Source organism: Cucumis melo, chromosome 8, assembly GCF_025177605.1.
Source record: "Cucumis melo cultivar AY chromosome 8, USDA_Cmelo_AY_1.0, whole genome shotgun sequence".
NCBI lineage: Eukaryota > Viridiplantae > Streptophyta > Magnoliopsida > Cucurbitales > Cucurbitaceae > Cucumis > Cucumis melo.
The window spans coordinates 1,448,659-1,462,699 of NC_066864.1; the positions used below are offsets into that span (position 1 = coordinate 1,448,659).

General features: G+C 32.9%; 3 protein-coding genes, 1 long non-coding RNA gene and 2 other non-coding genes across 7 annotated transcripts; 3 read left to right on the forward strand and 3 right to left on the reverse strand.

Annotated features, from left to right (window-relative positions):
• LOC127150596 (uncharacterized) lies at positions 1–775 on the reverse strand. The gene is made up of 2 exons (XR_007823082.1): positions 403–775; positions 1–289 (listed from the first exon to the last, which is right to left on the reverse strand). It is a non-coding gene; the product is annotated as an uncharacterized LOC127150596 (long non-coding RNA).
• A 2,883-nt stretch (positions 776–3,658) lies between these two features.
• LOC103484438 (uncharacterized) lies at positions 3,659–6,727 on the forward strand. Of its 2 annotated transcripts, none has more exons than XM_008441502.3 (2): positions 3,659–5,749; positions 5,835–6,727. In XM_008441502.3, exon 2 carries the CDS (start codon positions 5,873–5,875, stop codon positions 6,509–6,511), a length of 639 nt encoding a protein of 212 aa, XP_008439724.1. In that variant the 5' UTR covers positions 3,659–5,749; positions 5,835–5,872; the 3' UTR covers positions 6,512–6,727. The 2 variants fall into 2 exon arrangements, with proteins under 2 accessions (XP_008439724.1, XP_050944526.1); XM_051088569.1 differs by having other exon boundaries at positions 3,696–4,014.
• On the forward strand, positions 3,789–3,899 carry MIR399A (microRNA MIR399a). Its single transcript, NR_120767.1, has one exon. It is a non-coding gene; the product is annotated as a microRNA MIR399a (primary transcript).
• A 659-nt stretch (positions 6,728–7,386) lies between the features above and the next one.
• Positions 7,387–9,998, forward strand: LOC103484441 (receptor-like protein 51). Its single transcript, XM_008441504.3, has one exon. It carries the CDS (start codon positions 8,036–8,038, stop codon positions 9,332–9,334), a length of 1,299 nt encoding a protein of 432 aa, XP_008439726.1. The 5' UTR covers positions 7,387–8,035; the 3' UTR covers positions 9,335–9,998.
• Positions 9,999–10,797: 799 nt separating this feature from the next.
• LOC103484439 (60S ribosomal protein L11-1-like) lies at positions 10,798–12,925 on the reverse strand. The gene is made up of 5 exons (XM_008441503.3): positions 12,807–12,925; positions 12,594–12,701; positions 12,455–12,497; positions 12,172–12,367; positions 10,798–11,175 (listed from the first exon to the last, which is right to left on the reverse strand). The coding sequence occupies exons 1-5, from the start codon at positions 12,807–12,809 to the stop codon at positions 10,980–10,982; spliced, it is 546 nt and encodes a 181-aa protein (XP_008439725.1). The 5' UTR covers positions 12,810–12,925; the 3' UTR covers positions 10,798–10,979.
• Positions 12,926–13,000: 75 nt separating this feature from the next.
• On the reverse strand, positions 13,001–13,073 carry TRNAE-CUC (transfer RNA glutamic acid (anticodon CUC)). Its single transcript has one exon. It is a non-coding gene; the product is annotated as a tRNA-Glu (tRNA).
• Positions 13,074–14,041: the final 968 nt, after the last annotated feature.

Sequence of the window (14,041 nt, forward strand, 5' to 3'; positions counted from 1 at the left end):
TGATTCACTAACTCAAAAACAATTAATAATTAATAATAGTAATTAATGGACATTCCTTTGTGCCCCACGGCCATAGAATAGAATAACCCCAACAAACAGACAAAAACTTTGAAAGAGCAATATATATTCCTCTCTCTTTTAATTCAAAAGAGAGCTATATGTGACATACACTTCGCTTCTCCTTGCAGCAAACTTTTGGTCAATACGATTCCAATTCTCTCCTGTCCTTTTCCTCACATTTAATCCACCATTTTTCCAGAATAAATAAATCCATGGCTTCTCCGAAAATCTGTATAATCCATCGACGAAAAAACAATTCAAATTCAAACTTTTATTTCATATGGACATATATATATGTATTCATTATAAAAGAAAGATAAAGAGAAGGGAGAAATGAATTACTCTAAATTATAGCATTTAGCCGATGTTGAAGAAGGTCATGGGTGCGTGTGTGTGTGTGTAGCTGAATGGAATGGCAGGGCAAGTCTCTTTTGGCAGAAGAAGAAGAAGATCGAAAGAAGAAACAAAAACAAAAATACTTCTTTTTTTTTTTTTTTGAGATAATAATAAATCTCTGCCAATAGAGACTCGCACTGTTATTCTTGGCTACTTCTTCTGAAAAGTAACATTGGTGGTGTTCAAATTACAAGAGAGAGTTGGGAATTCCCAGAACACTCTCCACAATTATTTAAATGGTTTGGGATTCGCACAATATGTTGGATATGCTATTCAACATAACTCTACACTTTCTTCATACCCTATTATATATCCAAAGCATATTCAATAATTTTGTTGCAATATCAAAATTAGGTCCCCCCTCCCCCCTATTCTTTTTACTTTAGGGCCATATCGATCTCCTTTTTAACCCCAATTTCACTCTTCCTCATTTATATTTTATTTTTCAAACGAATATTAGAGATTTTCCATATTCTACATTTAGATCTGTATTCTCCATCCATTAACCACTGTCCCCTTCCCCCACATAAAATGAACTTATTGTGTTTAGTTTGAGATTTAAGTAAACCAGATTTATGTCTAATGGCTATAACTAAAAGCTACGCTATAGATTTAGAAAAATATGTTTTTTTAAACTTTAAGATTTGTATCTTATATAAGGAGATTCTCTTCGTTTTCAAGATTAAAATGTTCTAAAAAATTTTAACTTTCACTTTTGTGTTCAATAGGTTAAAAATCTATAAAAATTCACTAAAACACACATATTGTTATTGAATATTTTAATTTTCCGACAGTTTTTCACATTCTTATGAAAATGTTCAAATGTTACTCAAACTTATTTAGACATGAAATTAAACACACAAAAATAATAATAGATAAAGTTGCTTTAGTGTACTGGATGTTTTGAGGTCTATATCTAAATTTAAAGACAGTATACAGTGTTAAAAATTATTAAACAGGAGTTTACCTATTACTAACATGTTTGAAATGCTTCAATATAATCATATAAATAAAAATACTTCAATATAATGTAACTAACTATTTGCAATTGACTCTATTGTAATAATTACTAACAATGTTGCAACGTAAGGATTGCAGTAAATGTATTTATGACAATTAATAAATACGTCATTAGTAAACCGCTACATTTGAATACCTGACGCAACAATTTAGAAATTGTTGTAAACAAACTGCTTCAATGCCTATAAATAGCAACAGTTTGTTACGTGTGGTTAAAAGTTGCTGCAATTTTGTAAACCCTTACGTCGTTTAATTTCCAAACCGCTGCTAAAAGGAAAAAAACAATGCTAAAACAGACATTTTTTCGTACTGCTAAGTTCATTCTTGTATAAATCTTTTTTCAGAGAGTTGGATGGATTATTATAATACATATGATTTTGCAGGAAAAACTAGCTCGTAAAATGTCTTCAAATAACATGCGAAATGATGCCAACTTTTTGTGTTCTAATAAAAAACATTGAAAGTGTGTTGCAATAAATCTTCTCATTTTTGTAATTCTGATATTTATCCTTGTGTACTGTTTTTCTCCTTTCATTAATGCATCAAATATTTTTTTGATCTAAAATAAGATAAAAATGCTAAAAAAAGTTTAACTTATTTGAGATATTCCAGCGAACCAAATCTTTAAATTAGTTGTTCAAATAAACAAATAAATAAAGAACAGAAGAGTTGACCATTTTTTTTTATAATTATTATTATTCAAAATGAAAACCTAATGAACCTTTTTGTATAGGGATGAAGCATCGTAGAGTTGAAAGGTGAAGAAGAATTGGTGTGATTGGATATGCTTTGTTTAGTGAGAAAGAGTATATGCCACGGCCAGCTGCCAGCTGCCATTTCTTTTCAGCTTTGGCTTCTGATCTGATTCTCTGGTCCTCATTCCTTTTTCCTTTTTATGCCCTTTTAAGATAAACAAAAAATTTGACTCGTTTAAAACCTTATGATCAGAACAACACACTTTTTGTAAGATCACATTTCAACATTTTTAGAAAGATTATGTTTTACTACACTTCCTTGAAAACATCATTTTAATATAATTAATGTATCGATACCCATTAAAATACTTATTATCATTGTTAGTATGCTAGTCAAAATGGAATCAGCTAGAGCCATATTATTAGAACATTGTTTTAATTTAAAAACATTAATTGAAGTGTGATTAGTAGCTAGGAACTGGATGCATGGTTTCTAACAGATTTCGAAATTATATTCATTCTATATATATATTTGTTTTATGATTGATTCTGGGTTTTTAAAGATTTTCTAATTTATTTTCTTATCATTAAAATCATTGTGTAGATTAGCAAAATAAATTAAGTTGATGGTAAATAAAAATTGCTAGCACTTACATAAATATGATATGATTCATTTTGATGAAATTTAAGAGACCTTGATGTTCCCATCAATGAAAAATAATATATAACTATGATCTTGCATAAGTAGGTAATCATGGAGAAAACTAAGCTTCTCTCTAGCTCTCTTTGTATATTTCTTCTGTGATATACAACGGCACGGTGAGGATGCAGAAAACGTATCAATTTAATCAAGATATTCTAACGTATGCACCTACTGATATCTGTCTAAAGAAAAGCTAAGGGGAAGAAAAAGAAAGGAGTATTTTTATTTCTAAAAAAATTGACAGTTAGGATCAAATAAATCAAAAATTTCATTTTTCTAAGCCTAAGCGAAATGGTAGAAAAGCAGATCGAATATGCTCATTCCCTGTTTAATTCTATTTTCTTTCTGTGTGTTCTTTTCCTTTTTGTTAGGGAGGAGAGAACCACATTCTTGCGGACAGGGTTAATTTAATTTAAAATCTGCCTCTCTAATATTCTCTTTACATTTCTTCCTCATTTGAATACAAAACCGAATATTCAATGTAATTAGATGGATACAAATTAAAGGAAACGAACATAGTTTTTTTTAAAAAGTTATAAATTCAGTTGTATAAAGGAGTCAATTGATTAAGAATTGTAAAAATTGCAAAGGCAAAGGGGAATTTGAAAATGAAATAGATTCAATAGGGATGTGCTAATAATTGTTCATTGAGAATTTGGAGAGTATACGAGAAAAATCAAAACCCTAGTACTCAAAGAAACCACGAGCGCCATTCCCCTACAATACAGCCACTCAACAAAATGCAATCCGATGGCATATATGAGAAGGATGTACTGAGAATATACCTTCACCTCCACCTCCAGTTTCTCCTTATGTTATATATACACGAACAACACGCCCATCATTCCATATAACCTTACATTCTCATCCACATTTCTTTTGTCAAGAAAGGAGGGAGTTACGGTATGAGTCTAATTACTGGGCAATTACTCTTTTGGCAGATATGTTATGCATGCTCTTGATGACTTATGTGTCAAGAAGCATACTTGCTAACTGCCAAAGGAGATTTGCCCCGCAATATTCTCACCCGTTCCGTTTGAACGATGAACAATATTATATTATTGTGAAGAAGTTAAGTGCTGTCTTCACCTACATTATTCATCTATTATGCATCCATTCTTCCATGGAGTCAAATTCAAGGTAAAATCTCATCATCCGGAAATGGTCGGAAAAGTCTCTTCAATTTAGTTTGCAAAAAAAAAAAAATTGAATTGGTATTCAATGTTTAATTGTAGTCTAGCCAGGCCATTCCCATATCTCAAACTTAAACTGTGTAGTTAGTGTAATTAACCTTACCTGATAAGCTTAATTGCAAATTACAATGACTGACTATTGTTTGAATGTCACTGTATAACTATACATATATATATAAATAACGAATGAATGGATGAATAAAGTATGAAGTGGTAGTGTGTTATAATTTTGTGGTGTGAAAGTGTATGATGAAGGGCTGACCTTCCGCAGCCGCAGCGAGTAGAGAATTAAAGATAATTCCATTTATTCAAAGGGAAATTCAATATTGTATTTATTACAATTTAAAATTAGTAGCAATTAGTTCAATTAATTAATTCCCTACTATTATTTTTATCGTGAGACCCATGCACGTGTCAACTATATGTATTCCTAGAAAATATGAACACAATAATTTCTAATTCGAACTCTTTCTTCCTTTTTGCACAAATAATACAATTAATACAGTTCCCTCGTGAAACATCCATCTTTGATTATGATTTCGTTTCTCTTTTTAGTGGCTTTTAATAATCCTCTTAATTAGAATGATTGTTTTTCGCATCTTGTCCGGACTTTTAAAATAAATATTACTCACTTTCAACCTATGATTTTCTCGAATTTTTTTAATCTACTTTTAGTTGTTTTTTTTTTTTCGTTACTGGTGGAAGCCAATGTGACAATCTAAGCAGTGTTATGGCAGTTAAAAGGAGCAAAATGCTACGCCCAAGCTCAGATTAGTCTCACATGAGATGATTGTGAGATGGATCAATCATGATAATTATCTCCATTAGTTCAAAGCATTTGGAGTGAATGTAGAACAAAATAAATATGTATAAAAAATAATAATCATTCATTATTTTAGAGGGTATTTGGAACATGTAATGAAATGGGTTTATATTGTAATGTAGTAGTCCATGTGTTAGGTTTATTTTATAACATTAAACTTATTATGTATTCTCATAATTTTCAATTCAATTATCTTTTTTATCGTTCTCATGCTTTACATTTTTTTATGTTCATGTTTCCTTGATTATATTCCAACCTCCTAAATAACCTAGAAAAGCTTTCATACAAACTCTACTTATATATCTACATATTGTTTCCAATTATCAGGTGTTATGTTAGTTTTTAAAGTTAGGTTGTAATCTGGTGACATTAGTGTAAGGGTATAATAAATAGTAGTAAAAGAAAATTTATGATGGGAACAAAGAGCCTAATATACAAAAAGAAAGGCAAATTTGTAGACATAATAATAGAGAGCATTTATTTAGCAATAGATGGGTTGGGAGTGTGGTTGAAAGTTTGAATGATTGAAATTAAATATAAAGAAAGATTTAGATTAGACTACATCACTGCCTACTTCACCTAATATTTTTAATGTCTTTTTATATAAACGAGGAGTAAACAAAGTTAATTCCAAGGCTGCGGTTTTCAATTTCAGACCTCACTAGTTCACACGCCACACCACACCACAACCACACCACACACGCCTTTTCCTCGTTCACTTTCTTTTCATTACTCTTTTTTCTGAACCTTACACGTCCCTTAATGTGCGACCCAAAACACTGATTATTTATTTTTAATCACAATCACATCCAAACTAAAAACGTGCTCTATCTCTATGCAACAAGTAAAGCTATATCAGGTAGTTGTTTTGACTATTCTTTATGGTGTTCATATACATATATAAATTCCATCTACCAACTGATTATGTCAATTCTGAAAACCAGGTTTGATTTCAAGTTTGTTCTTCAATATTCCCCCACTCATGGAAGCAGAGAAGGTCTTGAATTCCTACGATTGGGTTTGGTTCCACCGCCAAATCTTCCAAAAGGAACCAACTTTTACAATTTTATCCAATTCTGAAGACCACCCAGATGATGAAGAGGGCTTAATCTCGAGTTCTGCTTCTCTTTCACCCAATTCAGTTCTCTCCAGTTCCAACCTCGGATCTCCATTCTCAGAAACAACAAACCCCAAAACGACACCCTTCAAAGAAGCATCGAAACCAGAGAGATCGAGGAGGAGGAAGTTGGAAAGAAAAAGCCTGTCAGAGCTTGAATTTGAAGAGGTGAAAGGATTTAAGGATTTGGGGTTTGTTTTTACAGAGGAAGATAGGAATTCAGAGTTGGCTTCAGTAATTCCAGGATTGAATAGGTTAGGATCGGAAGAAGAAGAAAAAGAAAAAGAAGAGAAGAGAACTTTGGATGATGACGATGATGAAGAATCAAGAGTCTCAAGACCTTATCTTTCAGAGGTATGGGAGGTCTTAGCAATGGATAGAAGAAGAGAAGAAATAATCAATCCATTATTAAAGAATTGGAAGCTGCCTTCTTTCAACAGTGAAATTGATATGAAACAAAATCTCAGGTGGTGGGCTCATACTGTTGCTTCCACTGTTAGATAACAACATTCATTCATTCTTTCTTTTATTTTTTGAAAGATTAAAATTGAGATCAAGTAATTTTGGTTTCAATGATGTTATTCTTTCTACTAATTTGTGTTTGTGGATGGGACTTAGCAGTACAGAGGAATGTAGATTATTAGGTGTTACTTCTCAAATTTTGTACATGAGTGAGAGATTTCATGTAAAACAATAAATTGGAATATAGATTGAAAGGCCTGAAAATTCTAAAATATGAACAACAGTGAAAGAAAATATGAAATAGATATAAACTACTGAAAATCTTGTGTACACAACCGGTAAAATGGAACATTGAGAAAAGGCTATTAAATTTAAACCAAAAATAATGCAAAGATCAGTTAGGCAGTGTTCAAGACCTTGTGTTATCAACTTCAAAATTAAAAGTTTGATTATTTATGCTTAAATATCATAAAAATAAAAAGACCATTTTTATACTAAAAAAATGTACATTTTTACCTTTCACTCCAATACAAACTAAGAGGACTAAAAAAGAGATATTTATGAAAAAGTTTGTTATTTGATAAACTGTAATGAACTAAAACAAATGCAAGATAAGCTTTTAAAAAAAAAAAAAAAAATACAAAGTGCATTTGTAGAATAGATATTGTTTTTATTTCTAAAAATAATTGAGGTAGCACTGAGAGAGATTGTGATGTGTAGAGACCTCAAACGAAAAAATTCAAGTCTTGGATAATTTTCAAAGAAAAAACAAGTTTTCAAGACTTCAACTAAGATATTTAAGAAAAAAGAGATATAACAAAAGAAAAGAAATTAAACTTATAACAAATGTTTAAAAAAACCAAATACATAAATTTTGAAACACATAGAAGAATTAAGTTAATAACATTAGTTTGAAAGTGCAAAAGTATAATAGAATATGGGGTTAAGTTTTTAGTATTTGCTTATTTAAAAAGCTAAATGGATATAAAACATAGCACATAAAGGAAAGGAGACTAATTTGGTTTGTTATTCTGCATGTTTGACCAAAGTACTACTTCCTATGTCTTTGGCATTTAGCTGTCGTAATCATTTTTACCAATCTACGCATGTGGCCTTCATTCCTAATTTATTTACATTACTGCCCTCTTACAATCTTCTTCTTCTTCTTTGCCTTCATTACGAACTTCAACGGTCAACGTACTCCTATTTATTTTAAATATATCTTTCTATAATTTCCTTTAAAAAAAAAAAAAACCCATACTCCTATTTCCAAATATTCTGTGAGTTAAGATGATCCCCATTTTCAAGACACGTTGAAAATACTAAAAAATATAACAAAAAATTAGGGGATTAATTTGTTTTTTTTTTCTGACATTGTGAACAGAGAGGCAATTTAGGACAAAGATGACACGTCCCCCAAAAGGTTTCGATTGGTGGGCCTTCTTCTTCTTCTTCTTCTTCTTCTTCTTCTTCTTCATTTTTTTTTTTGTTTCTCTTCTTCTATTTTATACCTCTCTCATTTTTCTTTAAAATCAAGCCTCTAAACGCTATACTCTACTAACTACCATGGCAGTGAAACCTATTCAACCCCCACCATTTTCATTCCCTTTCTTTCTCTTCCTCTTCCTTTTTCTCTTCCCCATTACATCCTCTGTTTCTCCCACCGCAGCCCCAACCTCCTTACCCTCGCCGTCCTCCTCCTCCACCCTCGACCCCAAGCAACTAAGAGCCCTTCAATCGCTTAACATTCCTACTTCTAGAGATCCATGTTTGCCGTCCTCCCTTCACAATGTCACTCTCTGCGACTCCTCTGCCCCCTTCCGCCACCTTCTTTCCCTTCGCCTCGTCAACTGCTCTGACGACGTCGCTTTGTCTTTCACTGCCCTCAAGTCCCTCTCCACTCTCCAATCTCTCCAGTTCCTCAACTGCCCCATTTCCCCCATTCACTTCCCCTCCGCTCTTGCGACTTCCCTCCGCTCCTTCACTTGCATTCGAAGTCTACGTAAGCTTACGGGAGTTTGGCTCAGCCGCCTCCGGAACCTCACTGAGCTCACTGTCTCTGATGTCTCTATTACTGCCTCCGGCCCTTATGTCATTCTTGGTAATATGAAATCGCTCAGGTCTCTTACTATTTCTCACGCCAATCTCACAGGTTTTGTACCTAAACACCTCAATCTCAACCTTACCCATATCGATTTTTCCGGCAATAAGCTCAGGGGAAAGATACCCACCTCCATTACATTGCTTGAAAATCTTGAAACCTTGAATTTGTCGTTAAATTGGCTCAAATATGAGATCCCCACTTCAATCGGAGACTTGATTTCGCTACGAAACTTGTCATTAGCTTCTAATTCACTTTCGGGACCAATCCCGGAGTCTTTTTCGGCCATTCCAGGGCTGGTTCATGTTGATTTGGGTTCGAACCAATTGAATGGGACGATTCCCAGGTTCATTTCCGACATGAAAAGCTTGAAGTACTTGAATCTAGAGAACAATATGTTTCATGGTGTAATTCCTTTCAATGAGTCGTTCATCAAGAGGTTGGAAGTGTTTAAGATTCAGGGGAATAACAACCTATGCTATAACCATTCGATATTATCGTCAAAGTTGAAGCTTGGCATTGCTCCATGTGATAAACACGGCTTGCCGATACCCCCACCGCCGGATAAAGACGCGGACGACGGCGATTCAGTGGCGGATGATAGTGGGAGTGATTATGATGGGAGTGATGAGAATGATGTTAGTCACAAGGAAAATAATCATCATCACGGGCCCAACAAGGTAGTTCTTGGAGTGGCAATTGGGCTATCTTCTTTAGTTTTTCTCATTGTTTTCTGGGTTCTCTTATCCAAGTGTTGTCGTTGAGATCACAGAGCTTTGGAATCGCCTTCATAAATTGGATTAGAGTAGAAGCATTAATTTGGAAACAGATTTGATCTCACACGTAAGTATGATATTACACTTGTCAATGAGAAAATTCTTTTTGTTTTTTGTTTTTTTTTTTTTTTTTTGAATTCAGGAGGGTGGAATTGCATTAAGGGCTACTGGTTCCATTTGTTGGGTTTGTAAGTTCAGTGATTTATTTTCTCAGCTTTGATGGTGAAATCTCTCTCTCTCCCTCTCTCTCTCTCTATATATATATATGCAATTCGTTATGAGAGACATATAATCTTGAGTATTGTACTTTCCTTCCATTCAAAGCATTTCTATTTGTATTATTAATAAAATATATGCTTAATTTAGTTAAGTAAGATAGTGAGCTGATGAAGCTAAAGAAAGATTCTGTTCTTAAACTATTTTGATTGGAATATATATAGCAGTCTAGTAGAAGCAAAGCAATGGGTAGAAGAAAAACAATATGTAGTTCATAAGACGGACTTGTTGACTGGGTAATGGGTAATGGGTAGGCAATTATAATGATGAAAAGTAATGGTTGATGATGGGATACAGTTTGTTTATGGAATTAATCTTTGCTTCAAACAACAAAAAAGTTGTCTGCTGTACATTTGGATGGGCCCCAAATATCTAATGATAAGCACCATTAAATCATGATCCCAAGTTTTTTTTTTCTTTTTCCTTTCTCTTTTGTCATCCTTTTTCCCATTCTAGCCTTGGTCCTCATTTTGCTACCACACGAACCCAAAAGGATACCATAGGCTAACACTTTAGTCTGATACATTATTTCATCAAAAGATAAATCCCTACAAACCTAAACCTTGTGTTATAGTTTACACATCCCTATTTTGTATTAAAAATATCTGTTTTCAATATTTGATTTACGTTCCTAGTTCTTAGAAAAACACAAACATCAGCATAGTGTTACCATCCTTAAAATTCTAAACTTCATAATCAATACGTAGAAAATTAAATACCGGTAAAACTTTTACATTTTAATTCAAACTTTTAGAGAATAAGTAAGAAACGGTTATTAGACAAAAAACGAAGAAACTATGATCAAATACGTTTTTCTTCTTTGTTATTTTATTTTTCATATGCCGCCGAAGATCATCCACGACAAGCTATTTTCAACAAACCAATAGGTGGGTTATAAATCACAATATCCAGTGAAGCAAAGATTAAGGGAAACACTTACTTAAAAAATAAAAAAAATTCACGGCTTTGAAATTCGGGGTGTTACGGAGTCGTGTTTGTATGTGGTTTTTTTTTTTTTTTTTTAATAAAATTGAAGGCCTGTCTTTGTCCTCACACACAAGGGAGGAAAAAAAAGTGGGGAATTTTAGTAAAAGAAAAACATCTTCGAGTGAGGAGACGAGGTTTCCTTTTCTTTTAAAGAACGAAATGCTTATATACACAAGTAGCTCACTAGGTCTTGGAAATTTTGCTTGTGTAGTATGGTTTAGTAACAAAACACAACTTACTGACATTGTGTATCAGCTAACAAAAACGCTCCTTAAACAAGATATTGAAGTTCTGATAAACAAAAATCTTAAAACAAGTAAACATATTGCCAAAATTTGAACATGCTATCAAAGAAAGTAGAGAACCTTTTCTAGGATATATTTTGAGACTTGTTGAGGATGACTCCTTCATATTTGACTTGGAACCACTTCATGGCATCCTCTTTAGTGACTCTATGCTGAATTCCAACAGTTGATTTGCATCTACGGCGCCGACCTACACGGTAACCTGGTCTTTCCAGAACAACATAGAAATCCATGCCATAAATACCAGTAGAAGGATCGTACCTGTAGAAAAAATAGAAAGAAGTTTAGAGTAAGAAGTGATCAGTTACTTGTCAGTTTAAACCATGTTTATGATAAGATTTCAACATAACATAACTCAAAGCTGCCAGCAATTGCATCTACAGAACTCTTCTTGTACAAGAAGATTAGTCAGAGATACGAAAATGTGGCATGGAGATGTAACTTGTATACTAGACAGTTATTTGAAGACAATGTATGTAAATCAGCAAAGAACTCACACAAGTTATAGCCTCAAGAAACCAAAGTTGAGCATGCATATGAATGTTTTCCTTGGTTTCAGTTCAAGTTCGACATAAATAAAGCACATTATATACATTGGACGTGATTTTACAAAAAAGTTAAGATGCTACCACTATAACTATGAGCAATGTTTTGGAACAAGGTTTTTCAACAGCATCAAATATGTTTACATTTATAGTTTGAATGCAACAAAAGCTAAGCATAAAACAAACAGATATCATGCCGCACAAATTATTTTTTCAGATAAGATTAAGCCTACGAATAGAACTCTTATTCATCAAACAAAATGATGACTGCCTCTCCAACATCACACAAGCTATGAACAAATCGTTTTGACGTGTATTAACCCCGGTTTAGGACAGGTGACAGGTCTATTACCCGGATTGAGTCTATAACAATAATTCTTGTGCACGAAGCAGTTCAAGAACTCATGTTCTGAACCTTGACACCGGTCAGATAACAGAAGCAAATGGAATTCTAAATGCAAAGTATGGTTATAGCCAATTGACGACACTAGTTTATTATGGTTCTAAAGAAATTAACATTTTCCAATTGTCCCTCTTCACTTCAGCATTTCACGAGGATTTAACATATCATAACCCGAAATCCAGATTCGTATGAAGTCTATATTTAGCAGCAACATCAACAAACAAAACCCGTTACAGGGGAAAATAAACAATAACAGAATGGTAAGAAAAAATAAACGAAAATTAAAAAGAGAAGGGTTTGACAACTCACTTAATTCCGAGATCAATATGCTCCTGAATTCCAAAACCAAAGCAGCCAGTATCACTGAAGTTACGACGCAAAAGCTCATACTCCTTAACCTTCAAACCACTCTCAAGAAGCTGCATTGCTTTGTCGCCCCTGACGGTCACATAACACGCAATCTTTTCGTTACGACGGATCCCAAACGACCGAACGGTGTACCGTGCTGTTCCAACCACAAAATTCAGATAATGAATGAAGCAGAAAGAAACGGGAATCGATAAAAGTGACAAAAAGGTAAAAGGAATTATACCCTTTGAGAAGACTGGAGATTGGCCACTGAGTTGTTCGAGCACCTAAAATACATAATGAAATACCACAATCCTTGTTAAGATTATACAAAAACTAAACAGAAGAGAAGCAACGGGAGAAGTTAGAGACGGGAAAGAAACCTTGGCGGCTCTGGTAAGACGATCGCCACTTTCGCCAACGGAGATGTTGAGGACAAGTTTTTGGACCTTGATATCGCGCATAGGATTAGATAGCTTCTTCTCTGAAGCCTGAAAAGCAATGAGTTAAACAAAATTAGAAATCTAAATACGTAAAATGTATGCGACACCTCAACTTCAATCCAAATTGAAATCAAACGAAAGAGGAAGAGATACCATTTTTGCCGTATCGAAGTTCAGAGCAGAAAACGAAGCTCGGCGGGTAAAGATGCGAGAAAGTGATATCTAGGGTTTTTAAAGCTATTAATATCTCTTAGACGGTAAATTGACGAAACTGCCCTTCATGAAGAGTCAAATTATTAAAAAATATATATATATATATATTAATTAACACAAAAAAAAAAAAAACATTCCGTTGCCGGGACTTGAACCCGGGTCTCTCGGGTGAGAGCCGAGTATCCTAACCAACTAGACTACAACGGATTTTGTTTTGTAGAATTTCATCTCTTTAATTTATACAAAATAAATAACATACCCATAATTTAATTTAGTTACATAAAAGATTAGTAATCTTCAAAAAAAAAATATAAAAATTCAAATATTATTATAGACAATAATTATTTTACATATTGAGGAGAAATAACCAACCCCATAATTATTCAAGAACCATACATGATTGAACAATTTTAGTCATATACTATGGGAACTATCTTCAAATGAAATGGGGAGGAATCTCTTCATCTTTTTAAAATATTTCGAAGTTCTTTTTTTTTTTTTTCCTTTTTATTCTTGATTAGTCAAGAAGTTTAAAAGAGAATTTATTTTGTCATTGTCACTTGAGAGAATAAAAATTTAGCTGTTGAATCATTGTTGGCATGTTTTGTATTTTAAATTGAACAAAAATGACCCAACTAGGTTATAGCTAACAAAAAAAAAAAAGATGCTCTACTGAACTTTAATATAGATTACATTGTTTTCAAGTAGGTTGAACAGTTTGCTTGTATTAGCTGTATTTATGTTATATTGTTCTCCTTTGTATACGAATTTCATGTACTATTTATGAGTTTGATGACTAATAAAATATATATATATATATATATATATATATATATATATATATATATATATATATATATATATATATATATTTGTCTGTGTATCATTATTATTATTATTATCAAGTATAACAAGGAGTGATCTGACTTCAACCTCATGAAATTGTGTACAAGTAAATAACTTTGTCGACTTTGGCTAATTAAATATAAAAAAATTGTAGAGACTCCCAAGTTTTTTCTTAGTATACAACAAATATTTTCATCACCAACCATTTTAATAAATTATCAACTTTCCTCGTTGTCTTGTTGAACTCTTGAATGAAGGGCGCCTTCCTGTCAAGTGTCACATGTTTATGCCTTCAAGGACAACCCATTCAAATTGAAAATGACCAAATC